At 37.5% G+C, this 25,461-nt stretch overlaps 2 protein-coding genes across 4 annotated transcripts in view; one reads left to right on the top strand and one right to left on the bottom strand.

Moving 5' to 3' along the window:
* Positions 1 to 4,333, bottom strand: part of BEST3 (bestrophin 3) — a 72,550-nt gene extending 68,217 nt beyond the window's left edge. The window contains exon 1 of the mRNA XM_032347051.1: positions 3,951 to 4,333. The gene's annotated coding sequence lies outside the window, so the exon portion shown is untranslated. The remainder of the gene's footprint in view (positions 1 to 3,950) is intronic.
* Positions 4,309 to 25,461, top strand: part of RAB3IP (RAB3A interacting protein) — a 46,100-nt gene continuing 24,947 nt past the window's right edge. The window contains exons 1-4 of one of the 3 annotated variants that reach the window (XM_032347054.1): positions 4,353 to 4,441; positions 5,148 to 5,288; positions 18,638 to 18,913; positions 19,644 to 19,902. In XM_032347054.1, the coding sequence (XP_032202945.1) occupies positions 5,278 to 5,288; positions 18,638 to 18,913; positions 19,644 to 19,902 (546 nt within the window). In that variant the 5' untranslated portion in view covers positions 4,353 to 4,441; positions 5,148 to 5,277. Of the gene's footprint in view, positions 4,442 to 4,503; positions 5,289 to 18,637; positions 18,914 to 19,643; positions 19,903 to 25,461 lie in introns of those variants that run through there. The other 2 variants (XM_032347055.1, XM_032347056.1) reach the window with 2 other exon arrangements.

Raw genomic sequence — 25,461 nt, 5'->3', positions numbered from 1 at the left:
GCAGTGATGTATACAAGTTCTGCAGATTTTTTTTTTTTTTTAAGATTTATTGATTTATTTTAGAGAGTCAGAGAGAAAGAGTGAGTGGCGGGGGGAGGGCAGTGGGGAGAGAATTTCAAGCAGACTCCTTGCTGAGTGTGGATTCTGATTTAGGACTTAATCACAAGACTGATGAGATCATGACCTGAGCTGAAACCAAGAGTCAGACGCTTAAACAACCGAGCTACCCAGGTGCCCCTGCAAGTATTCTTAAATAAGAGGGGTGTGTCCTCTTCTGCCCTATCTCTTTTCTGCTGGCTGGAAATAAGGATGTGATGGCTGAAGCTTCAGCAGCTATTATGGATCATAAGGTAGAAACTGCATGTTCAGGATAATAAAGCCACATGATAAAGAGAGCTTATGTGTTTATTAGAGAGCCACCGTAACATGTCTTACTTATGTCTATACTTACATAAGAGAAATCATTTTATTTTGTGTAAGCTACTGCTATTTTGAGTTTTTAACTGGTACAGAAGCCAACCACTCCATTAAAATACATTGTTCAGGATAATTTTCTGGTGGCCAGTGATAGCAATCCATTAGAAATCTAAGTAAAATGGGAGGATTCTTTTAAGAATACAAGGATTTGTCACAGAACCTATGGGTAGGAATGAAAGAAGCTTCAGGAATATATCGGAGCCTGGGACTGTGGGAATGCCTTGAAGTCCTCTCATGGTGTCTCACCTCTCCTTCTCTTCTCTCTCACTGTAGATTATTTATGTACATGGCAGAGAGAAGCAATAAATAAGAATGTGTCTAATAGATGACAATTTAGGTGTCTGTGAGATAATATGGATCTGAAGCCAATTACGAAACTTTTCCTTTATGTAAGTAGTTTGTTAAAGTGACTCTTTGAAGAGAAACATACTCTTTAGCGTCTAAGCTCTTGCGTTAACCTTTTTCTCTCAGCCTTCGAATTTTTTGCAGTTTCCAACATCAGTAAAGGGGCCCGAGATGCAGAGTTGTCCATAACTGATCTAATAAAAGACACTTCAGAGCAGTTCTGTTTTTGTACAGGAGTTGCAAAAGGAAAATTTTATGGGAATACAAACACTGGCTCAGAAATAATTCTTTTGCTAGACAAGGAAATGATAGATATTTTTTGGGTTATTTTTCCTTCTAACCAGCTTCCCCCCCCCTTCTTCTTCTTTTTTCTTTTTGCATTGTTACTATTTACTGTCTGTGTTCCTGCTTTTACCAAGTTTTTTGCCCTTGAAGGGAATTCATGACAGCTTATCAAAATGTTTTATAAGATAATTTTACATTCTTGTCAGCTTATCAAAATGTTTTATAAGGTATTTTATATATTTTACCTAGCATTTTGAGTTGCTTTTGGTGGGACAATCGGCCACTCTTTAGTCTGTCATACTACTGGATATGAAGTCTAGTATGCTTTTTAGAGTTTTAACTTCATTTGTTTGCAAGATATTACCCCATATTCTGAAGACCTAGGCCCTAACTTTGGTAGCCCAATTTCCCTATCTGTAAAGAGGAAGACTAACTACCCTTCTAAGTATGTCCAATTGTTCTCTGTCAAAGACTCATGAGATAATTAGTGTGAAGTCAGTTTAACTGGAAAGTACCCTATAAATTTTCTGGACTTCATAAACAAAAGAGGCAAACAAACAATAAAAAATCATAACTAAGGATAAAAAAGCATAGAATGACTTGTTCAATTTAAAATTTCTAGATATTTGCAATCATCTTATTCATTTCTGGCATCAGGTATGGATGGGAAAGTCTTAAGATTTCTTTAAAAAATACAATATTATTTACATGTTGTATTTGACACTAATTGTATAAGTTATTTTTTAATGAAAGAGAAAGAAGTCACATTTAAGCATACCACAAAATCTGTCCTCATGTTTTTAAAAATTTGTGAAGGATCTGTCCCTTTAAAATATGGGTGAGCAATCTAACCTAAGATGCTTACAACACTTTATATACTTTGCAGGCTGAGATTCTGAGTGTCTCACACTTTGTAATGTATTTTGGTCTCTGTGCTGCAAGGACAATGAAATATTATTATAGGTAACTACTCATATCACTCTTCTCATTCTCAAACTGTGCTCACAGGTTAAGAATGTGAGAGGAAACACCTTTAAGTACACCTTTAAGAGCCTCTTGGATGCCAGGTGATTTGCAAATGGACCAACCTGAGACTCAGGCATGATGTTACTGTTTACTGTTTCCTGTAGATGTTCCATGTCTTAACTACTACATTGAACATATCATAGGGCCTGTCCTCTAAACATTTTTTTTTTTAAAGATTTTATTTATTTGACAGAGAAAGAGCACAAGCAGGGAAAGTGGCAGGCAGAGGGAGAGGGAGAAGCAGGCTCCCCACTGAGCAGAGAGCCAAATGCGGGGCTTGGTTTCAGGATCCCGGGATCTCGACCTGAGCTGAAGGCTGACACTTAACCGACTGAACCACCCAGGTGCCCATCTTCTAAACATTTATACCAAGACAGTACATTTGCATGTATATCATTTACTTATCCGCATATATTGAGCCAGTCCTACTACATGTGAGGTCTTACGCTTCTTCTCCAGAAGCTCATAGTTATTAGGAAAGGAGACAAAACTACAATTATCATTCTATGTGATAAGTGCTAGAAAGAGACAAGGTCCTATGGGAGCAAAGTCAAGAGCAACGAACCCGTATTGAGGTGCAGTAGGGTTGGGTGGCAACAGTGAAGGGTTCACAACAGAACTGATGCTTAGTCTGAATAATGAAGGATAAGCAGGAATTAGGTAAAGGAAAAGGAGGAGGGTCAGGACTTAAGAAAAAGGAGTAGCATATGTGAACATGACATATACGAGAGAGTATGACAAGACTGGAGAACCCAGTTTGCTGTATGCTGAATGTATTTATTCCACCTAGTTACTGTTATGCCTGTCTCCCTTGCTATGTTCCAGTTCTTGGGGTGGGATTGTGTATAATGGTTTCTTTGTTCCCATGTAGGCACAGAGATGGAGCACAGTAAATGATGACTAATGGTATTCATTCAGGACATGACACGAATGACAGGAGGTAAGGGAGAATAGTCAGAAGTCCATTAATGAAGGAAGGTTATTATCTAGTGACAGTGAATAGGAAATGGGATAGATTGAAGAATTAACTTGGGAATGAGAATGGTTAAGACTTGCTCTATTGGCAAGGGGTATGAAAAAGTAAATAATGACTTTCCAGGTTTCTGTTTGGATTATGGGTGGACAGTAACAGTAATGTTATTAATAATAACAGCTGATATTCATTGGGCAGTCTGCATCAGGTAGTACACTGTTTTACATGCATTAGACCATTTAATCTCTCAATGACTCAGTGAGGTAGATATGCTTATTATCCCTACTTACCTTTGAGAAAATCGGGAAAATTAGAGGTCTACTTGCCCAAAATCACCCAGCTAGGGATAGTGATTTCAATCCCAGGAATTCTGATTCCTGTAGTCATACACATAATGTACACTTCTTCACTGCCTCTAACAAATGTGATCAATATTTAGAATGATGGTCCTATTCAATGTTTGGCCCATAAATTGCATGTCTTTTACTAAACACAGAGACACATACGGTGATCGCCTCTTTTTGATCCGATTTTGGGACCTCGATTCTGTATTTTTCACTTTTTCTACCTGGAGAATCTAAAGTGGGGTGGACGTCTGATAAAAAAAAGTTAACACAAAAGATGAGAAAAGGCGGGTACAGAAAGGACATTCTCGAATGCTCAAGCCGCTGCTGAAATGATGGAATCTGGTTCTATCAGGCTTCCTCTGCCCCCATTCCCAGGCGCGCGCACACGCGCACACTCACGCATACACACACACACACACACACACACACACGTCGTAAGTTATATATACATATATGGACGCCAAGTTTCAGGTTGATTCTAGCAGTCCTCAACTCACATCGAAGGTTCATTTTCCGACTCCTGGACAGCCCAACACGAAGTTAACTCGAGGCCGCCTATACCGCCCAGGGAAACTAACCTTCCGGCTAGGCAAGCGCTCGTTTCCAGGGCAACCGCCCGCGGAAGCACCTGCGGCACGCGCCCCGGCACCTGCGAAGAGTCCCGCCTGACGCCAGGGGGCGCGGGAGCGCGTCGGCTCCTCCCACCCCACGCCTGCCCCACGCCAGCCCCACGCCAGCCCCGCCCCCTCCCCGCCCCCGGCCCCGCCTTCTCTCCATCGGGCCCGGCCGCTCCTGGCTCCCGGCCGCGCTCCCAGCGCAGGCGCAGTTTCGCGCTCCCTCGGCGGCTCCCAGCGCAGTGCGCCCACCGCGACTGAGTGTAGCGGCGTCGGCCGGCGGTCCTCTTCCTCTTCTTCCTGCTTTAGGGCGCGCTCCGTACAGCGCTGAGAGCGCCCCTGAGCGCGGACAGTGACCGCGGTGATTTCGTCAGGTGAGTGCAGCCGCGGGAGGGAGAGGCCCCAGGCGCGGAGCACCGCCCCCCTCGGTGCCCGCGCGCCCGCCTCTCTCCCGCGAGCCGGCCTGGAGGGGCAGCCGTGGCAGGTGCAGATGCCGGCGCAGCGCGCGGGGACCCGGCCCAGCAGCTCCTAGCCCGGCAAGCGCGCTCCCCCGGCTCGGCGGACCCCCGGCGGGAGGGCTCCGCGCCTCGGGGTGTCTGGGGGTGTCTGGGGCCGCTGTGGCGTCGGGCGGCGGCGGCGGCGGCTCCTCCCCCGCCCCCCGGACGCGGGCGCGTTACTCATTAACTGCGCGGTCCCGAGCGCCCGCGGCTGTGAACCCGAATCCCGGTTACCTGTCGGCGGGGCGCGCGCGGCTGGCTGCCGGGGGTCCGCGGCCGCGGGGTGGCGGGGGGTGGGGGGGTTGGTTGTAAGAGAGTTCCGGAACAAGTGTGGAGCCCGGCGCTGCGCGGGACCTGGAGTGGGGCGAAGCAGTAGACTTGGACCTGGAGTCTTAGTAAAGGACACGCGAGGCTCCGGGCCGAGACGTAGAGGTCACCCTTGGCAGGTTTCGGCGAAACTTGGGGGGCCAGAGCAAGCGCCGGGAGTCGCGCCTTAGGCGGCAGCGCATTTCGGCCTGACTTTTGTTTCGGGGGAATTGAGACGAGCTGCACCGACGTAATTGTAATTACACTGCCCTTCCAGCGTTGACAACTCTCTGCGACTGCCCGGGGACCAGCCAGCTCTAATGGACTCTAGAAGTGATGATGTTAGGTGGAATCTGCAGCACGTGAAGAGTTGCCAGTTGTTATGGGATTAAGAAAACAAATCTGTAATGGCTAAAGGGTAAGGTCTGGAAAATTCAGAATGCTGAGTTAATACTGATCCCTGAGAAGCAATTTAATTTCGTCAAAATAAAGCATATTCCGCGGCTACCTGTTCCACACTCCTGTTTCCCCCTCCCAACTCCTTTCAGTGTGGGGAAAAAAGCCGTGTAATCTTTTGCCGTGGAATGATTACATAATTGGAGAAGACCGATAAGCGGATTAAAACAAAACTGTTCTATTGTAAATCGATTGAAAGACCCAGTTCTGTTCGTTATCCTCATTATTTTGTTCCTTATTATTTTCACGGTTTCTTTAAAACGGTGAATGACAAATCAAGGAGAAAAGAGGCAGAATAGATTAGTAGACCGATCACAGTAAATATTTGATACTGTTAAATATTCCACCAGTTTTATGGGGCCTTGTTCTGTTAATATTTGTCATTTATTTACTAGTCCTGCGCATTTTGATGGAACTTTTCATGTTTGGAAAGACACTGAATCCCAACTGTGGTTTATGTGACCTAATGCTAAAACCCTTGTGGAGTTTAAAGAAGTTAAACAGTTCTACAATTTTACTACAATAGTGTATTTCTTACACTATATATATGTAAATATGTATATAATGTATATATATATTTATACACATACACACATATATATAATATATTAGTCTGTACATTTATTAACCAAAGTGGATACTTTAATATAACTCCTCCTTTGTGTTTGGCAAACAATCCAACTGTGGTATTGAATACCTCACACCTTTTCCTAGGATGGATAGTTGGTGTTCGGCCACTTGTGGGTTTTCTAATTAGATACACTTTTACTTTTTGAATTAGTATAGTTGTGCATATGCTTCCTTTAATACTTTTTCCTTGAATTTTCTCTAAACCCTCAATTCCCCACAACACATACACAGACATTCCACAATTAATTTTTACAATGGAAGTTTTCTTAGAAATCTAGGCCCGTCCCAATCAATTCTTTATATGGTGGAGCAAAAACTTGGAGGTGACAGTTTGCATGTATGATTGTAGTTAGTGCACCTTTTATTTTCTTCCCTGAGCAGGACTGACTGAACCAATTAGTTACCTAGCAGTATGAAAAATTACTAATCGGTTTTAAAGTTTTAGCTCTGTTACTTACTGTGCATGTGACCTTCAGTAAATCGTTGAACCTCTCAGAGCTTATTTTCTCCATTTGTAAGTGGATAGAGTATTAGGTCAAACCATGTGACTGCCAGTTTTCAGCTGTTTTTAACATGGTTCAAACTAATATGAAAATCATAATGGTGGGATGAGAATTAAATGAGATATTCCGTTGGGGGAAAGGAACAAATACTAGCTTGGTAACTGGTCTATACTTTGTTGCTCTAGGTACTTTGATTCTTTTGGTCCTCAGGACTTACTGGGATATAAGCGGTATTACCACATCTATAGATCAGGAAATTGAGATTCAGAGAGGTAAAATACCTTGCTTCTGGTTACTTAGTTGTCAGTGGTCATATAGATGATTAATGGCAGAGCCAAGCCGGGATTGAAAACTGAGTAGGCTGCCCAAAATGGAACTCCTCACATCCTTGCTGCCTCCATTCCTTTGTACATCTTCTGTAGAAGAACATTGTAATTAAAAGGTGACTGCAGAAGAAAGGTGTTATTGTCATTTGTATTTCTGGGTAAAAAGTATCCAGGTTTTCTGGTGACGGTGATACCAGTACTGCTACTCCTACTTTTGAGCTTATAGCTTACCACGTGGCAGGTTCTGCTCTAAGCACTATCCGAAGTCATATACTCTGACAGTGATTTAGGAGTTAGCTAATGCTTTATCCCATTTTATAGTTGAGAACATTAAGACACTGGAAGGTTATGTAGCTTGCTTTAAAATCTCACAGCAAATTAAGCAACACGACTAGATTAGAAAAGGCAGTTTGTTTTTAATGTCTGTGCTCTTTGCCACTACACTCTACTGCTTCATGTGTAGATTGCAATGCTGAATCGTTTTTAATTAAGCTTTTATGAGATACTTAATATAATAAGTAATTCTTTATGTGTCACCAGAGATTTTCAAATCAAATATTCATTGAGCATCTACTCTGCAAGTCACAGTGGGGGTGGGTAGTGGTTGAAGGAAAGTATTCATGGAGTCTAGAAGGCCTTATAATCGTTCCTGTATCTTTTATAAGGTTCTCAAAATTTATTTATTTTTTATTTTTATTTATTTATTTTTAAAGATTTTATTTACTTATTTGACAGAGAGATCACAAGTAGGCAGAGAGGCAGGCAGAGTCAGGGGGTAAGCAGGCTTCTTGCTGAGCGGAGAGCCCAATGCGGGGCTCAATCCCAGGACCCTGAGATCATGACCTGAGCCGAAGGCAGAGGCTTAACCCACTGAGCCACCTAGGCGCCCCAAGGTTATCAAAATTTAGAACGTATATGTCACATATGTGTTGTAGTTTTAATGCATGCCAAATAAGACAAAGTGTTAGAATAGTTGGAGAGTGGGGAGGAAGGAGAGTTGGTAGAGATATTGCGTGTTGAGGAAATGAGGGAGAACTTCCGGGATATTCTGAGGGAGTACACTTTTTCAAGTGTAAAGCTTTGTCTTAGAGTTTTGGTTAAGATGTAGTTCATTAAAGAACAGTAAATTGTTACTAAATTAATTACTTAAACACACTTGGGTATTTTAAAAATAAAATATCTGAGCCTTTGAAAACTCCTTGCTAGCTAATTCCTCCCTTTCTCTACTGTTCTCCCTAGCTTTGCCAGCTAGTAGTTGTGTGTGCGTGTGTGTGTGTATGTGTGTGTATATATGCATGTGTGTTTTCTCTTTTATGCTTCTAGAGTACTGAGTACATGCCTCTCTTTTGGTATTCATTAGTTTTGGTATTCATATTGCCTTGTAAATCTTCACAGTGTGTTCTCTTTCTCTAATTTACACGTGCTTTGAAGGCAGGGCATAAGTCATCCTACCCGCCATTTTATAGCTTTAGCACTGGGTCTGGAACCCATAGGTACTGGGCTGCGTAGTGATGGGTGTCAGTGGAAGAATATTAAGATATATTGAAATTGATCTGGCAGCAGGAATGGAAATGTGTTCTGAGTAAGAGCTGTGGGGACTGAGGAAAGAAAGGGAAGGATATTCTTTCAGCAGCTAGCATTAACTTGCTATCTTTGTTTTTCTCTTCTGCTTTCCCTTTCAACTGAAAACTAAATGAGGTAGTTTTATAAGCTTAAATTCTACCTAGTCATGTTTAGGAAAAAGTGAAAAGATAATCTTGATTTACCTTAGAATATTGGCAGCAGAAAATGAGATAGCTGTAGCCATTAGCTGAGATTACTTAAATCAGAGGAAGAGAATGGAAAATTTTGAAGTTGTTCAAGTTTGTGGGGATTTGTTTCTTGTTGTTAAGAACAGGGTTGTAAATGTAATTATAATGGAAGTTGATAGAATTCTACGTATATGGATTGACAATCTGGTATAAAGAAACTATGCAAGAATGAGATTACTTTAGAAGCTTAAAAGAGGGGCACCTGGGTGGCTCAGTGGGTTAAGCCACTGCCTTCGGCTCAGGTTATGATCCCAGGGTCCTGGGATCGAGCCCCAAGTCGGGCTCTCTGCTCAGCGGGGAGCCTGCTTCCTCCCCTCTCTCTCTGCCTGCCTCTCTGTCTGCTTGTGATCTCTGTCTGTCAAATAAATAAATAAAATCTTAAAAAAATAAAAAAAAGAAGCTTTAAAGAACATACAGATGATAGCTTAGAATTAATTAAATAAGTGAATTGTAATATGATGGGTTTGGATAATGTTATTAAGTATTTGTTGGGAGCGCCTGGGTTGGACAGATCAGGATCAGATGTAAAAAATCATCCAAAATAAATTAAAAAAAAACAATAAGTCAAAGTGTATTAATTTCCTTTTAGGAAGAGAATTGTATTTGAACTCTACACCTCAGGAAAAAAACAACAACCCTGTTTTCCTTTTTATATCAGATAAATAAGGATCCCTTCTGGTTATAAGACCCCTTAGATTTTTACAGATAGCACACGTTTGTATTGTGCTTTGCAATCTATGCAACATTTTTACATTGACTGTTAAGCCATTTGATTTTGTCAGATACAAGCATGAGGGGTAATACCACCCATTATAGACGCTGAAACTGAGGTCCAGAGAAATTAAGTGACATGTGCAAGTTTGCACAGCTAGTTAATGACTGAGCTAGAAGGAAGGTTTTCTAAAACTACTTTGATAAAATGCTCAGGATCCCCAAACATTTTAAAAACTCAGTTTCTCTAGTCTTGATATTCTCCCAAGGTGCTTACTGTTGTATCTGTATTTTTGAAACAAAGGTAGCCTGGAATCACTCTCTGTACTCTTTATGCTTTGTTATTTATTCTCTCTCTAAAGACTATTACTGTTTATTTAGCCAAAGAATATACACCTCAGTGCCTGTTGAGTGTTGACGTACATTCTTATGCAAAATAAGGAGTCTTCTGCTATTAAGAAAACTATTGGAAAATGTTTTTTATATTTTTTTTCTAAGGATTTGTAGTTAAATACAGTATTAGTAAGCCAGTTAAGTTCTGAATATTTTCTGAAAATCCTTAAAGAATCTGCAAAAACTAGCATCTCTAAAACATATTTGCATCCTGTAGAATTGGTAAATGCAACTTAATTTGTGCTCTGTTTTAATAAGAGTGGAAAGATTGTGTAGCTTGATTGACTATCTAATTTTTCCCTTCGGTTATTAATTTATGCTTACCAACATAGGACGCTTCTTAAAATATAAATGTGATCACTTTTTTGTTAATATCAAAATGTTTAGTGAATGTTAATGAAAAAATGATTAATATCTTTCCCCTTATTTAAATTGTATTTGAATAAATTTGAAAGCTGTCTAATTGTGGAGAATTTCAAGTAAAATCAGTAGATGCAAAATCGTAGTGAACCTCAGAGTTCCTATCATTTAGCCCAGGAGTCAGCAAGAAGGGTCAGTCCTGCTACATCTACTTCTCCCCTTCTTGTATTATTTTGAGCGAATTCAGGCATTGTATACTTTCATCTGTGACTATCTCAGTATTTTTTTTAAACAATGAAGGGCAGTTGGCTATAATATGGTTACACACTTTAAAAAATTAACAGTAATTCCTTGGTATGAAATAGCCATATTTTCACATAACAGTAAGACCACAATAATAAAATCAAGCTTCTGTTTATTTCTACTTACATGCCGATCCCCAAGTTCTATAAGAGCTGAATAAGTATTTTAAATCCCATACAGCAGCTAAATGGAGGAAGAAATGATGATAGCAAAGAAAATATAGGAAAATAGACTAGAACTCAAGGCAATAGTGAATGCTCATTTCAGTAGCTGTGTGTTAGAGAAACGTTAGTTTTGCCTTCCTGGAAGTAAGACGAGGGTTCAGAGAGTGAACAGTACTCTGTTCAGAATGCTCTCTCACTCACTCATGGTTCGTTGAGTGAGACCTCTTAGAGAGCCTCTGTCTTGACCTACCCTTTCTCTGAATCCTACCTCGTCCCCCCAGTCAGTTTTCCTTTTGAAGTGATTCTTGGATGTAGTGGAATCAGGTGGCAGAATCACACCAGGGTTTGAATCCTCGCTGTTATTTATTGACCATTTGACTTTGACAAAATTAATTATTCTCTGAGCCTATTTCTTTTTCTGTTAAAAAAAGAATCCCAGTTCAAAGGGATACTGTGAGGAATAATTAGAATAATGTATACTATGTGTATATGTGTATGTCATATGTACAGAATGTATGTGTATGTATAAATATAGGTGACACTATTAGAATGTTTTTCATGTGTGTGTATGTATGTATGTATGTATATATATGCATCTTCATCCCTTCCAGTCTTGGAGGTATGGCCTTGACAGTGAGCCCCGGGTGTTATACACAGATAATGAATCATGGAACACTACATCAGAAACTAATGAAGGACGGTATGGTGACTAATGTAACACAGTATGCAAACAAACAAACATCAGACCCTTGTAACCTCTTGGCTAGCCTGTTGCAATAACCTCTTAACCGACTGCCTCTAGTCTCTTTTCTCTAAAGTCCTTATGGCCTTAGGAGTCATTTTTTTTTTTCTAATGACTGCAGTACAGTGTATCTGTACTTGCTAAAGTGTAGATCTGACCATCTCTTCAGGATAAACTACAAGCAGCATTTTCCATGTTAAACGAAGCTTTTAATGTATCACATATTTGCTTTTCCAGCCTGATATTCTGTCACTCTCTCTTTTGTTGTTTCATTAGTGCCATTTTTCCCTGACTGTCCTGTTTTACTGCCCTGCCTTGTCCACCTATTGGATTCCTACTCAGCATCTAAAATAACTTATATTTTCCTCTCCTTGAAACATTTCCTTCCTCCCACACTTCTCCCCACAGCCCCCACAGTAACCATTTAGTGGCTCACAACAGGCTGTGCACTGTCTCTTCAGTCCATTTTCATAGTGCCATTCTTAGAACTTGTTGCCAGGATTTGCCCTGAGGAGACGTAAGCTGGCAATCATTCTTCCTTTCTAAATAGAATAAACACAATTGATAAAAAATTTTATTAAATGCACTAATATTGTATATGGGTAAAATGTATTTAATAAATATATTTTTAAATGTTAGTGGTTTTTAAGGAAGTGAATTGTTGGGATTTGTAACACTTTAATTCGTTATACACTATTGAAGTAGCAACCTAATTTTTAATGACAGAAGCTGTTTCTTCCAAAATTCATGCAAAATTAAGAAGTCATTTGGGAATTAATAAAAGCATCTGGACCTTCCTCCCTGCTTTCCATCCTCCAGCAGTCTGTTAATAAATTGAAAGAGGAAAATAATACATATGTAAACATCTATGTCTGTTAAATACAGGATGTGGGTGCACAGTATAAGTGTTTGCTTTGTTGAGGAACATTTACAACAATACACTTGTAATTTTAACAATATTTTTAAACCAAACAACCATCGTTTTTTTTCTCTTTGTTGAAGATGATGTTTGTGCTGAGATAGTGTGACAGAATATTTGGCAAGTATTAGTCAGAAGATACCTTAGAGATCATTATAATTAGTAATAATGAATTTTAATTGGTCAGTGGCAGCCGTGGTACTAAGCCCTTGATGAGTATTGTCTGAGTTAATGCTCAGACAACCTTATGAGATCAGTACAGTTATTAACACCCCCCCCCCCATTTTTTTTCAGGTGAGAAATTTAGATTTAGAGCTCTGAGGTCAAGCTGTTAGTAACTGATTGAGCTAGGGCATCAGTCCAGTTCCAGAGTACAAGGTTTTTGGTGAGGTAGCAAATACTGGTTGTCAGACCCTGGTCTTCCTTCTCACATACAGATACACTTACAACCTTAAAATCGGGATCTTTGGGTCCAATTTCATCACTAAACAGATGAAGACATTTGGGCTCAGAGAAGTTTAATGTCCTGCCCAAGGTTGCGTGTGTAAGTTAGAGGCTGGTCAAAACTAAAACCTTACCTTTTTTGTTCAGGTATTTCTGTTTCTGTTCTGCTGTGATGCATATAACCTCCTGCGTTGGAAATTATTTACTTTCTGAAGCATGTGCTTGGAGGAATTGTAGTAAAATAATACTGAATTAAAATTATTTAATTTTCAGATATTAAATTGATATGGGAAAAGATTAAGATTATGGCTTTAAAGTGTTTTTCCCCTTAGAAGTAAATCCTTTGTTTCTCACTTGTTGAGTAAATCAAATGAGGGGAATGTGCTTTTTGTGGGAAAATGGACCTTATTTGTTCTTTTGGACTATTAATTTTGGACTAATATAAATTGAGTTTCTTGATTTCATTTAAATTATGTATGCATATCAATGTTATCCAAGTGCTTCAGTTTTTAATTGAAAATATTGTACCAGCAATTCATCTTAATTTCTTGAGTTATCCTAAAGATGCCTTGTATTTTCAGTTAGAAAGTTCATATTAATTAGAAAGAATTTGATGACATGTTATTAGGATTTCTCTAGGCATTCATTAAATGAGTTAATACATGTGAAATTCTTAGCAACAGTATCTGACACATAGTTAACTTTCAGTAAACATTGACTGTTGCTTTTGCTATGATAATACTGACTTCTAGAAAGAAAAAATAACATGAAATACATACGGGTGATCAGAAGTAAATTGTTTTGGTCAACTTTTCCTTATAATTCAATGTCAGCTTTATTGCTTAGAATTCAGTAATAATAAAACCAAATAGGCTGTAGTTCACCCATAAGAATTTAATGTGGTCAACCTTTTTCACACATTGGTAGTGCTCCTTAACAGGTTTAGTTTATGAATTGGGATAATTTCCAGAAGAAATTAGGTTTTTTTGAATTACTCATTACTTGATGCAAAAAATAACACTGCTTAAAAATAGCAGCTTATTTTACTCATATAAAAACTTTGAATATGAAGTAATTCTTAAAGCTTCCATATATTTTAAAGAGCAAAAGATTTTCAGACGAGTGTGATTGGTGGCTCATTACCAGCTAAGTTACATCTTACGGAAATTGCATATGCTTGAAAAAGGGACTGAATTTAATCTTAAAATAATCTTTTCAGAAGTGATTTGAATTTAAACAAAGTTTAAATGTATCCTACAGAATGAAAACCTTGTAGGGAGAGGCAGTGACCAGAGGTCCTGTCCTAAGTGTTACGTGCGTTTCTTTTCATTCTCATCATGAAAGGCAGGAAACCCAAGCATAAGTGGCGCCTGGGTGGCTCAGTTGGTTAAGCACCTGATTCTTGATTTCAGCTCAAATCATGATCTCAGGGTTGTGAGATTGAGCAGGGTACACACTGCTGTGGAGTGTGTGGAGGATTGTAGCAGCACAACACACTGATTGTGGAGCCTGCTTGGAATTCTCCCAGTCCCTCTCCCCCTGGTGACCCCTGCTTGAACACATTCTTTCTTGCTAAACAAAACAAAATAGCCCAGGCACATTTCCAGATGAGGACACCTAGGCACATGTTGGCCCAATAATTTGACAGAAGCAGGATTCAAACCCACCTCTGAGACTTGCATTTTACGTTCATTACTTTTACTTCAGTTTATAGCATATTTGTATTCTCCATAAAGGCTTGGCTTTCATACCTCAGACATGCCCTAAAAGCCCTTCCAAGGGCTTTATCTTTCTCCTTAGTTCTTACTTGTACCTGATTCTTTAATTATACCAATTTTTAAAATAATGAATTGACTCCCTAGCACCCATCAAAGGGGACCAGGGGGATTTTGTTTTTATTTATTTATTTTTGTAAGATTTTATTTATTTATTTGATATTTATTATATTTATATTTTTTATATTTATTTGACAGGCAGAGATCACAAGTAGGCAGAGACAGGCAGAGAGGGGGGAAGCAGGCTCACCGCTGAGCAGAGAGCCCGATATGGGGCATGATCCCAGGATGCTGGGATCATGACCCGAGCCGAAGGCAGAGCCACCCAGGTGCCCCGCTTTTGTTTTTATTTTTAATAACATCATGAATTCAGCGATTTAAAAATATATATATTTTTTGGTTCCTTACAGATACTATCTTTTTGATGTTCAGATTGTCCTATCTTTGGTTAGTGAGAATCCTTTTGATACCACTCCAGTAGTCTTTGATAGTTTCTTGCTTCCTGGTATAACAGGATGTTCCAGGGTCTTTTTGTACGTTACTGTGCTTGGCCTGGAAATCAGCCATTTCTCTAAGGAGCCGTTGTTCTTTTTTTCGTACAAAATGGTATTACGCTGTGCACAAGGGGTACTTACTCATTGCCCCTGAGTCGGTTACTGTTGTCATTACCACCTCAGTGGATAAATTTTAGGAATTTTTTTGTTCTAATAGAATTTTTTTTTCTGATGGATTCATATTTAAAACTTCAGAATTTTTACTTCTTTGATTTTACATTTGTATCTCTTCTCATCTGCTGAAAATCCTTAATTTGGCATGACATTAAAATAACTTATTTCTTTAATATTATAAATAATGGTTTTATGACAGCAACATTAATAATGTGATCACTGAAAATAGTTAACAGCTTTTTTCACATTCTTTGGTCTTTGGAATATATTTGTTAAGTGTGTACAATTTTATGTTTTAAAACCACTTGCAGTAGCTCTTCTATGTTGTTAAGCTACTATCTCAATATACAGCTAAGTTTATTTGTTTTATTTTTAGGGATTCTTTTTTAAAATTTAGTATTGTTTTATCACTTACATGGTTCCAAGCTCAAATTCAAATCTATAAGGCAAGGTCCATTTGAAAAAGTCTAGCTTTCATACCTGTCTCCTCCTGTTCTCTCCCTCTTCCCATAGATTACCTGTTTCTATTAGTTTTTGGTTTATCCTTCCACTTCTAAAATGTAAGTCTGCATCCATAGTAATACATCTATATGTCATATATACATATACAATTACAATTATATATGTACATAGAAATAGCTTCCTGTGCATAGTTATTCATCTTGGGTTTTTGTTTTTTTTTTTAAGATTTTATTTATTTGACAGAGAGCGAGATCACAAGTAGGCAGAGAGGCAGGTAGAGGAAGAGGGAGAAGCAGACTCCCCGCTGAGCAGAGAGCCCGATGTGGGGCTCCATCCCAGGACCCTGAGACCAAGACCTGAGCCGAAGGCAGAGGCTTAACCCACTGAGCCACCCAGGTGCCCCTTTATCTTGTTTATTAATTTGTCTGTATATCCTCAAGATCCCTTCATAGTGATACGAAGATAGTATTTATTTCTTTTTACAGTTGTCTCATGCTTCATTATGAGGTACATTAGCTCATTCAGCTTTTGCTATAACAAGATTGTAGTCGGTCTTTTGCTAATGTTGCTAGCATTATGCATGTATCTGTTTTTCTTTATTTTAGTTTATTTTTGGGATAAAGGCCTGAAAATGGGCATGTTGGTTTAATGAATATGTCATTTTGCCAGATATTGTCAAATTTTCCTCAATAAGATTTTTACCATTTTGCATTTCTAGAAATGCAAATGCTTTCACATTCTATGATTCGGTGAACTTGTAAGGGTAATGATGTGAATTAAAAGTATGTGGGATGGATGAAAGGAAGTATCAGTTGCTGATAAAATGTCAGAGTTTATTGAAAACCCATTTTTTCCTCGAAAGTGAATGGATTAGCAAACTATATTCAAGTGAAAATGAAATTTTCAGGGTTAGATGTTTGGTGTATGTTTGTCTGTATTATAAATAAGGAATGAATAATATTTTTTTGGATGAAAATAATAAATTGAGTATTAAATACCTTACGTTCCTTGTTAATATGATCTTTCATTTAACAAGTGACTATTTTGGGTGAAAAAACAAGAATTAGTTTTATTTTGAGGACTCAGACTGTTTGCTACAACAAGGAAAACATTGATTGGATTTGAAATTTGGCAGTTTCAGATTTAATAGATACAGTTTTCATTGTCCATATATATATATATATATATATATATATATATATATAACCTTGAAGGTTTGTGACATGTTGTAATTGTACTTTTGAAAGAATATAAATATTGGGTCACTTCTCCTTTCCCAGCTTTACTGCAGCCTTTTTGTTTAATGCTTGTCTTATATTATTATTTTTAAAAAAATATTTATTTATTTGTTGGGGCTGGGGGAGAGCACACATGTGCACAAGCAAGTAGAGGGAGAAGCAGGCTCTCCGCTGAGCAAGGAGCCCAATGTCTGACTCCATCCCAGAACCCTGGGATCATGACCTGAGCTAAAGGCTGATGCTTAACTAACTGAGCCACCCAGGTGTCCCTCTACTTGTCTTATTTTAAACACTTTTTATTGAGGATATGAAAGAGTAGAATTTTGCAGCTTAATGAATGAAATTTTTTGTATTATAAAGAAATTAGGAGTTACATTGGGGCCTGTGTTTGGGAATTTGGGAGTGGGAGGGTATCACTAGTGATCAGCACATTTTTATTCTGGGAAGGAAAAAATTGGGGAAAGAGTTTGGATTCAGATCATAGAAGACTTGATTTTCAGGCTGTTAAATTTGGACTTTATTCTGTAGACACTGGAAAATCAATAAAGGATTTATAAGATTTACATTCTTCAAGTGAAAAATTTGAGGGGTATACTTTTTAATTTTAATGTAACCTTCGTGATATAATTGAGTAGTTTTGAAATACTTTTTCCTTATGGAAACATTGAAGTGTACATGTTATTGTTAGTGGCTGACTGTAGTAACAAATGTTTATTGAGGCCATACTGGGTGCCAAGTGCACAGCACACTACTGAGTACTTTATTTGATTGATCTCTTTTAATCCTTACAGCAGCCTGGAGAATGGAGAGAATGTTGTCATACCCATTCTTACCCCATCAGAGGAGAAATTTAAGGCTTAGGGAAAGATAGCACATTATCCCAAATTGGATCCTAGACTTCTAAATAAGACCATTATTGAGACAGTCTGTGAGATTTGACTGGGGCCTGTTGATTAGATGGTCATATCGATCAGTATTAATTTCCTGACTTTGATGGTTTTGTGGTCAGACAGGAAAATGTCCTTGTGCTGAAGATAGATATATTGAGATCCTAAGCAGTAATGGACATCATGTTGCAAACCCATTCGCAAATTGTCCAAAATGTTAACAGTTTCATAATCTGGGTGAAAGGTACATAAAAGCTCTGCACCTCTTACCTAAATTTGAAATTGTCATTTGATCCTTGATCAACATGAGTTTGAATTATCAGGGTCCACTTACATGTTGATTTTTTTGGGTAAATACAATACAGTACTGTAAATGTATTTTCCTTATGGTTTTCTTAGTATTTTCTCTAGTTTATTTTAAGAGTACAGTATATAATACATGTACGTATCAAATCCGTGTTAGTTGACTGTGTATTGGTAAGGTTTCTGGTCAACAGGAGGCTAACAGTAGTTAAGATTTTGGGTAGTCAAAAGTTACAAGTGGATTTTCAACTATGTGGGGATTTGGTGCCTCAGCCCTGTGTTCTGAGCATCAGCTGTATGGTGTAATGTATGTATCTCATTCCAAGCATGTACATATCTTTACTGCCTCTCTTACTTACTCTAATGTCATATGATAGACATTGATTAAAAATATCAAGCAAATTTTTATTTCTTCCTCATTGTACTTACTACTTACTCAGCTTAGCAGCATTTGCTATAACTTGCAAGTTCATTTCAAGTCACATTGTTTGCCTTTTATAATATTTATACTCTGAGGTTACTTAATAAATGTTAAATGATTATGGTATTTTTTCTTTGTTCTTTTAAGTTTATACTTTATGTGGATTATTAGACATGTTTTAAAACTTATGGGTCTTATTTAATTTTAAATGTCACTATCAAAATAACTGCCTGCTTTTTGTTTTAACATAGGTTATCTTATGATGAGGCTTTTGCTATGGCTAATGACCCCTTGGAAGGCTTCCATGAAGTAAACCTTGCTTCACCTACTTCTCCAGACCTTCTTGGTGTGTATGAATCAGGAAATCAGGAGCAGACTACCTCACCAAGTGTCATCTATCGGCCACATCCTTCAACTCTGTGCTCTGCCCCAATTCAGGCTAATGCCTTAGATGTTTCCGACCTTCCCACGCAACCTGTGTATTCATCCCCCAGACGTTTAAACTGTGCAGAAATATCTAGTATCAGGTAGGAAATCTCAAGATCTGTATTTTGGAGTATCATGTTAAACAAATGGACAGTTGGTTTGGTTGCCTTAAGTTATACTATTTTAGAAAATTTGAATAAGCTTGTCTATGAAGAGGAGCAATACATATTAATGTTCAAGAGCAAAGGTCAGGAAACTTCTTATGTGAAGGGCCATGTGGTAAATATTTTAGGCTTTGCTGGCCGTACAGTCTCTGTTGCAGCTATTCAGCTTTGCTGTTAAAGTATGAGAGCAGCCACAGACAGTACGTAAATGAATAAACTCCAGTCAGACTTCATGTATGGACATTGAATTTTGAGTTTCATGTCATTTTCTTATGCCACAAAATATTATTATTATTATTATTATTTTAACCATTTGAGAATGTGAAAATAAATCTTGGCTTGTGAGCCTTGCAAAACAGGTAGCAGGCTGGATTTAGGCTGCATTTAGTTTGCTGATCCCGTTCTAGAGTAGGACTATTAAATAGAATTTTCTGTGATGATGAAAATGTGATAGCCAGTGGCTGCATGTGGTTAGACTTGAAATGTGTTAGCTTTAGCTTTGACTGATTTTAATTTTTAATTAATTAATAATTTATAAGTTAATTTTTAAGTTAATGCTATTATTAAATATAGTGGCTATCACATTGGATAGTGCAGTTCTAGACCTTTGTGTTTATGCCAGTTCTGTGTGAGCATATACTGATGTTTTCTGAACTTTCCTTTATAGCATCCATGTTACAGATCCAGCGCCTTGTTCTACCTCTGGAGTCACAGCTGGGTTAACTAAATTAACTACGAGAAAGGACAACTGTAATGCAGAGAGGGAGTTTTTACAGGGTGCTACTATAACAGAGGCTTGTGATGGCAGCGATGATATTTTTGGGTTGAGTACTGACAGTCTGTCCCGTTTACGAAGCCCATCTGTTTTGGAAGTCCGAGAAAAGGGCTATGAAAGATTAAAAGAAGAACTTGCAAAAGCTCAGAGGGTAAGCAAAAAAGATGCTTTATTTTTCCGTGTTTTGTATTTGAAGGTAAGATGTATTCATGACATGGGGCAACCCCAATGAAGTCTTTGCAGTTCTACATTTACCTTCCTGTATGTACAGCCTTAGCTCCTGTGGGGCAGCATCTAGGCAACTGTGAAAATAATGGAATAGTAAAGAAGCTCATCTGAGAGTACGCACTGCCTCCAGTGCCTGCTCCCTGTCTTATTACATCATAATTCATACCAAATTGGTGGGTTATGTTTCACGTGTGGGTTTTCCCTTTCTTGTGTGTGGTTGACTTTATGGTCCTTCACTTGAAGTCGTTTAGTCCAAGTCATTTTATTCTGAGGAATTGTTTGGTAGTAATTATCTTTGGCATTCAGCTGGGCTTGAATATTTTCTGTATCTTACCTTGGAGAATTTTCTTTTAATTTGTTGTATTTCCCATTTGGTCATCTTTAAAATTTCTGCTATCTATTCCCAAATTTGTAGCTATTCTTTTTCTGTGACTGTAATTAACTTTCAGAGGGAAATTTATAGCACCAAATATTTATTATTAGAAAAAGGGAAAAATCTTAAATCAGCAGTCTAAAAATAGCAAAATCAGAGCAAGCAGAATGGAAGAAGTAATAAAGAGCAATGTCAATGTCAATAAAGAGCAATTTCAATTGTCATTTTTGTCAATGAAATTGACAATTGAAAAACTAGAGAAAATGAATGAAACAAAGTGCTGATTCTCTAAAAATATCAACAAAACTGACAAATATCTAAGAAGACTGACAAAAAAAAGACAAATTATCAATAGCAGGAATGAAGCAGGATATCACTGCAGATGCTGCAGATGTCAAAAATACAGTAAAGGAATAATGTGAACAACTCTATATAAATTTGACAACTTGGGTCAAATGAACTAATTCACATTTAGAAACTTGAGAGGATAAGACATTCTATATGTGTAATTTTTAGCATGTTAGGACATTTCACAAACATATATTCCCACCTTCTTTGCTACTACACTTGTCTGTTAAGAGTGTAACACTGATTTTTGTATCCCTGGTGCTTAGCATAATACAATATGATGCCTGGCATATATGTCTTCTTATTAATGCTTCAATGAGTGGCTGATAACTAAATAGCTGTGCAGATATGTTAAAATATTTTTGGTTAAATATTTTATCAAAAAGAAAAATCAATAGTCTTTTATGTTTTTCTAAAGGAAGGGTGTGGGGTGAGATGTGATTGTAATCAGCTTCTGCCATCTGGATCTGACTCTGTTGTTTTAATATACAGTATTAAGTGAAATCATAGTTTATATAGAGGTAAACTATCGAGCATATATACCCATCATTGAGAATAAATCAGTGGTTCCTTATTGATCAGAACAAATTACTAATTTCTTAGGTCAAGTTGGGAATTTCTTTTGAAATCTTTAATGTGCTATATTTAGAGGTCCTGTTGAGGTAATTGAAATAATAATGATATGTGAACACATACATATGGTGAATTATGAATGGTATAGTATAGTATTAACACTTAGAGTTCAAGGCTTGAAAATACCTCTTGAATATGGAATATTTCTTGAATTTTAGCAACTTATGAATTAAAATTGTATCTATATTCATTCTCTCTATTCTGATTATTCTTTTAAGAGAGACCAGATAGTTACCATCTTTCTATTCTTGTACCTTTAACCTATTTTTTTCTTCGTATATAAAGTGAGTTTCTTTTTTAAATCCTTTCCAGTAATCTCTGCCTTTTAATTGGTATATTTAAAACATTTACATTTAATGTGATATTGATATAGTTTGGTTTAAATCTGCCATTGTACTGTTTTGTTTTGTTTGTTCCGTCCATTCCTTTTTTTTCTTTTTCCTTCTTTTATGCCTTCTTTTGGATTAATTCCACACTTTTTTGGTGATCTCATCTTATCTCCTTTGGCTTATTAGCAATATATCTTTGCTGTGCTTAATAGTATGCATATTTAACTTATTCATGTCTACCTTCTGATGATGTTATACTACCTCACATGTAAGAACCTTACAAAAGTGTACTGTTTGTAGCCTTTGTGCTGTAGTCATAGTCTGTTTCACGTGTTCATATGCTTAAACTGTGCAGTGCAGTTACTATTTTTTGCATTGAAAAAGAGATTTAGATGATAAGAAAAGAATCTTTATATTTATTGGTATTGCTGCCATTTCCATTGCTCTTCATTTCTTGATGTAAATCCTGGTTTCCATCTGATAATCATTTTTCTTCTACTGGAAAGTCATCTTTTAGCATTTTTGTTGTGTATGTTTGCTGGTGATAAATTATTTTTAGTTGTTATGTATCTGAAAAGGTATCATTTTCCTATCTTTGTTTTTGAAAGATATATTCACTTGGTCAAGAATTTTAGGTTGTTAGTTTTTCCTTGTAGTACTTTAAAGATGTTGCTCCAGTGTCTTCTAGCTTGCACTGTTTCTCACAAGTAGTGAGGCATTGTCCTTTGTTCCTCTGCATGTGATGTAAGATTCCTCCCTAGCACTGGCTGTAAGCACTTTGATTATGGTGTACCTTGGTGTAGTTTTCTTCATGTTTCTTGTGCTTGAGGTTTGTTGAGCTTCTTGAATCAGTAGTTTGTTAATTTTCATCAAATTTGGGAAGTTTGGGCTATTATTTCATAAAAAAAAAACTTTTATATACCTGCCCTATCTCTGCTCTCCTGCCAGGCTCCTATTACATATTCAGTAGACGGCTTCAAGTTGTCCCACAGCTCACTGATTTATGTATTAATCTTTTTTTTCCTGTTTGTGTTTCATTGTGCATAGTTTCTGTTGCTGTCTCTTTCTTCAGTGTCACTCCTCCTTTCTTCAGCAGATTTAATCTGTAAATCCTATAAAGTGTATTTTTATCTCAGACATTGTAGTTTTCATCTCTGAAAGTTTGAGTTGGGTCTTTTTAATATTTTTTGCTCTGTTTAATAAGTTCAGTCTTTCCTCCAGCTTCTTAAACATATGAAATACAGTTTAATAACTGTTTTAATTCTTGTCTAATAGTGCTTTCTTCTTTTCGGGTGATAAGCTTGACCAAAGTGTAGGACTCACCTAATTTGTTTCATATATTTGGAGGATCACTGTCTGCTGCTGGGTGCCTGGTGTCTTAAAAATTGTTTTATATATTTTTTCCACTTTTTTAGTTATATCAGGTAGGGTTGTGAATGTGATCCTTGTTACTCTTTTTTTTTTTAAGATTTTACGTATTTATTTGTCACAGAGAGAGAGAGCATACAAGCAGGCAGAGTGGCAGGCAGAGACGGAGAGAGAAGCAGGTTCCCTGCTGAGCAAGGAGCCAATGCAGGACTCGATCCCAGGACCCTGGGATCTTGATCTGGGCTGAAGGCAGTGGCTTAACCACCCAGGCATCCCCTTGTTACTCTATCTTGATTGGGAGTCAAAGTTCTATTTCTGTTTGTATTGTTTATTCTGCGCCATCCTACTAACCCTAACCCCAAAATATACACTTAACACACATGGTCCAATAATTTTGAACTTCATGAGGATAAAGATTGTATGTGTTTTTTGCTCATGATTGTATTTTGAACACATAATAGGTTCTCAGTATATTTTGTTGATTAAATGAATCTATACATATGTATACAGTTACATTATTATAGAATAGACACACATATTAGTTAGGGACATGCTAGGTGCTAGTAAGCAATCCCTAAATTTCAGTGACTTTATCTAAAAGAAGTTAATTTTTATTTCTTGAACATTCTGCAGCAGAGGCACATAGTTGATATGCAGTTCTTTATGAAATAATCAGGGATTTGTGTTTCTTCTACCTTGGATCTTTGTAGTCTTTTTGAATTTTACTGTTATCTGTATCTAACCAATGAAGTGAAGGGAAGAGAAAGCTTGGAGAAAGGCACACCATTCTAAAAAGCCTTGTCTTTGAAGTGACACATAACTTCTGCTCATATTCCACTGGTGCAAACCAGTTTTCTGCTGCTGCTTAGGTGTGTGGTGGGCTGGGAAGTGTAGTCCCTGGCTGGACAGTGACTCCCAGCAACAAGTCCATACTGTGGATAGGGGGAATACCCATGTGATCACTGATTTTGAGGTGCAGGGATGCCAGAGATGATGTATTCTTCACTTATTTGCCCTTCCACAGGGTAATACTGAAGACCAGTTTTGTTGGAATTCTGAGGTAGAAATTGGGCTTCAGTTTACCTTTATTTTAAATGTTACTTCCTGGACTCTACCCCAGATTCTGCTGAAATAAAAATTATTGTATTGAGGCTTAAGGATACGCATTTTTAATAAACTCCTTTGTTGATTCTTGTATTTGCTACTTGTGATACCTACTGGTATAATGTGTTACTTCCAATTTTTAATTATTTTTCCTTAAAACAGAATGAAATAACTTGGAAAATAAGAATCAGTGGAATAGCTTGCGGCCAAATAAAGTCACCCAGAAATGCATACCTATGTCAAATTCATATTCAGCATAGTCCTACTAACTGTGGCCATGGTTCTTTGTCATAGTACTGACAGCATTGTACAAGACCCTGTAGGGGACAGAAATAAATCAGATTTGACCCTGTCTTTAGATGTTTATAAGTTGGGAAGAAAAGACATGTTTTACATGGTCATGTTTCAGTGAATCTGAATTGTACATTTTTTTCCCCATACTAACCATCGTGACTCTCGTCATTGCCTACTTTTGTATGAACTTGGTTATAGTTTTTCATATTGTAATTAATTCAGTTGAATTGTGTGATTTGGGTTCTGTATTTGTTGGTCTTAATTACTGGCTTAAATATCTTGAAAATGACTTCATTATGATAGGACATTGAAACAGAAAGGTATATTAAAAAAATCAGCTTTAAAGAGTTCTTATTATAAGTATAAAATGAACTTTTTTTTTTTTAAGATTTTTATCCATTTTTTCGACAGAGATCACAAGTAGGCAGAGAGGCAGGCAGAGAGAGAGAGGAGGAAGTAGGCTCCCCGCCAAGGAGAGAGCCCGATGCAGGGCTCCCTGAGCTGAAGGCAGAGGCTTTAACGCTCTGAGCCACCCAGGGGCCCCTAAAATGAACATTTTAAGTTAAAAAAAATCAAATTGTTTCATTGACAGCATTTTTTTCTTTTGATATAAAAATGTTAATCTTAAGAATCATAGTCTTAAATTTGATGGAATATACTTGAACAGAGTCCTGAAGTTCTGTGTTTTGAATATCTCTCAAATTTCTTTTCTCCAGTACAACCACTCTAAATTTGTATCTTGCCTAAAATATAGCAGTAATCAGTGAACTGTTTCTCTTGTCTCTAATCTTTTTTTTTTTTTTAAACCTCAGCTACCTCACCATACTTCCAAATGACAATTTTGAATTGCACATCTGATTACTATCCTGTTTAAAATTCTTCAGTGACTTCACATGGCCTTTGAGATAATCTCCCCTTGTCTTTAAAGGACGTCCTGATTTCTAAGCCAGTGCTTTTTTTTTTTTTTTTTTTTTCACAGATTTTATTTATTTGACAGAGAGAAATCACAAGTAGATGGAGAGGCTCTAAGCCA

Source organism: Mustela erminea, chromosome 6 (assembly GCF_009829155.1).
Source record: "Mustela erminea isolate mMusErm1 chromosome 6, mMusErm1.Pri, whole genome shotgun sequence".
Classification (NCBI taxonomy): domain Eukaryota; kingdom Metazoa; phylum Chordata; class Mammalia; order Carnivora; family Mustelidae; genus Mustela; species Mustela erminea.
The sequence above is the reverse complement of the archived record's forward strand: the minus strand, read 5'-3'. Positions and strand labels throughout refer to the sequence as shown.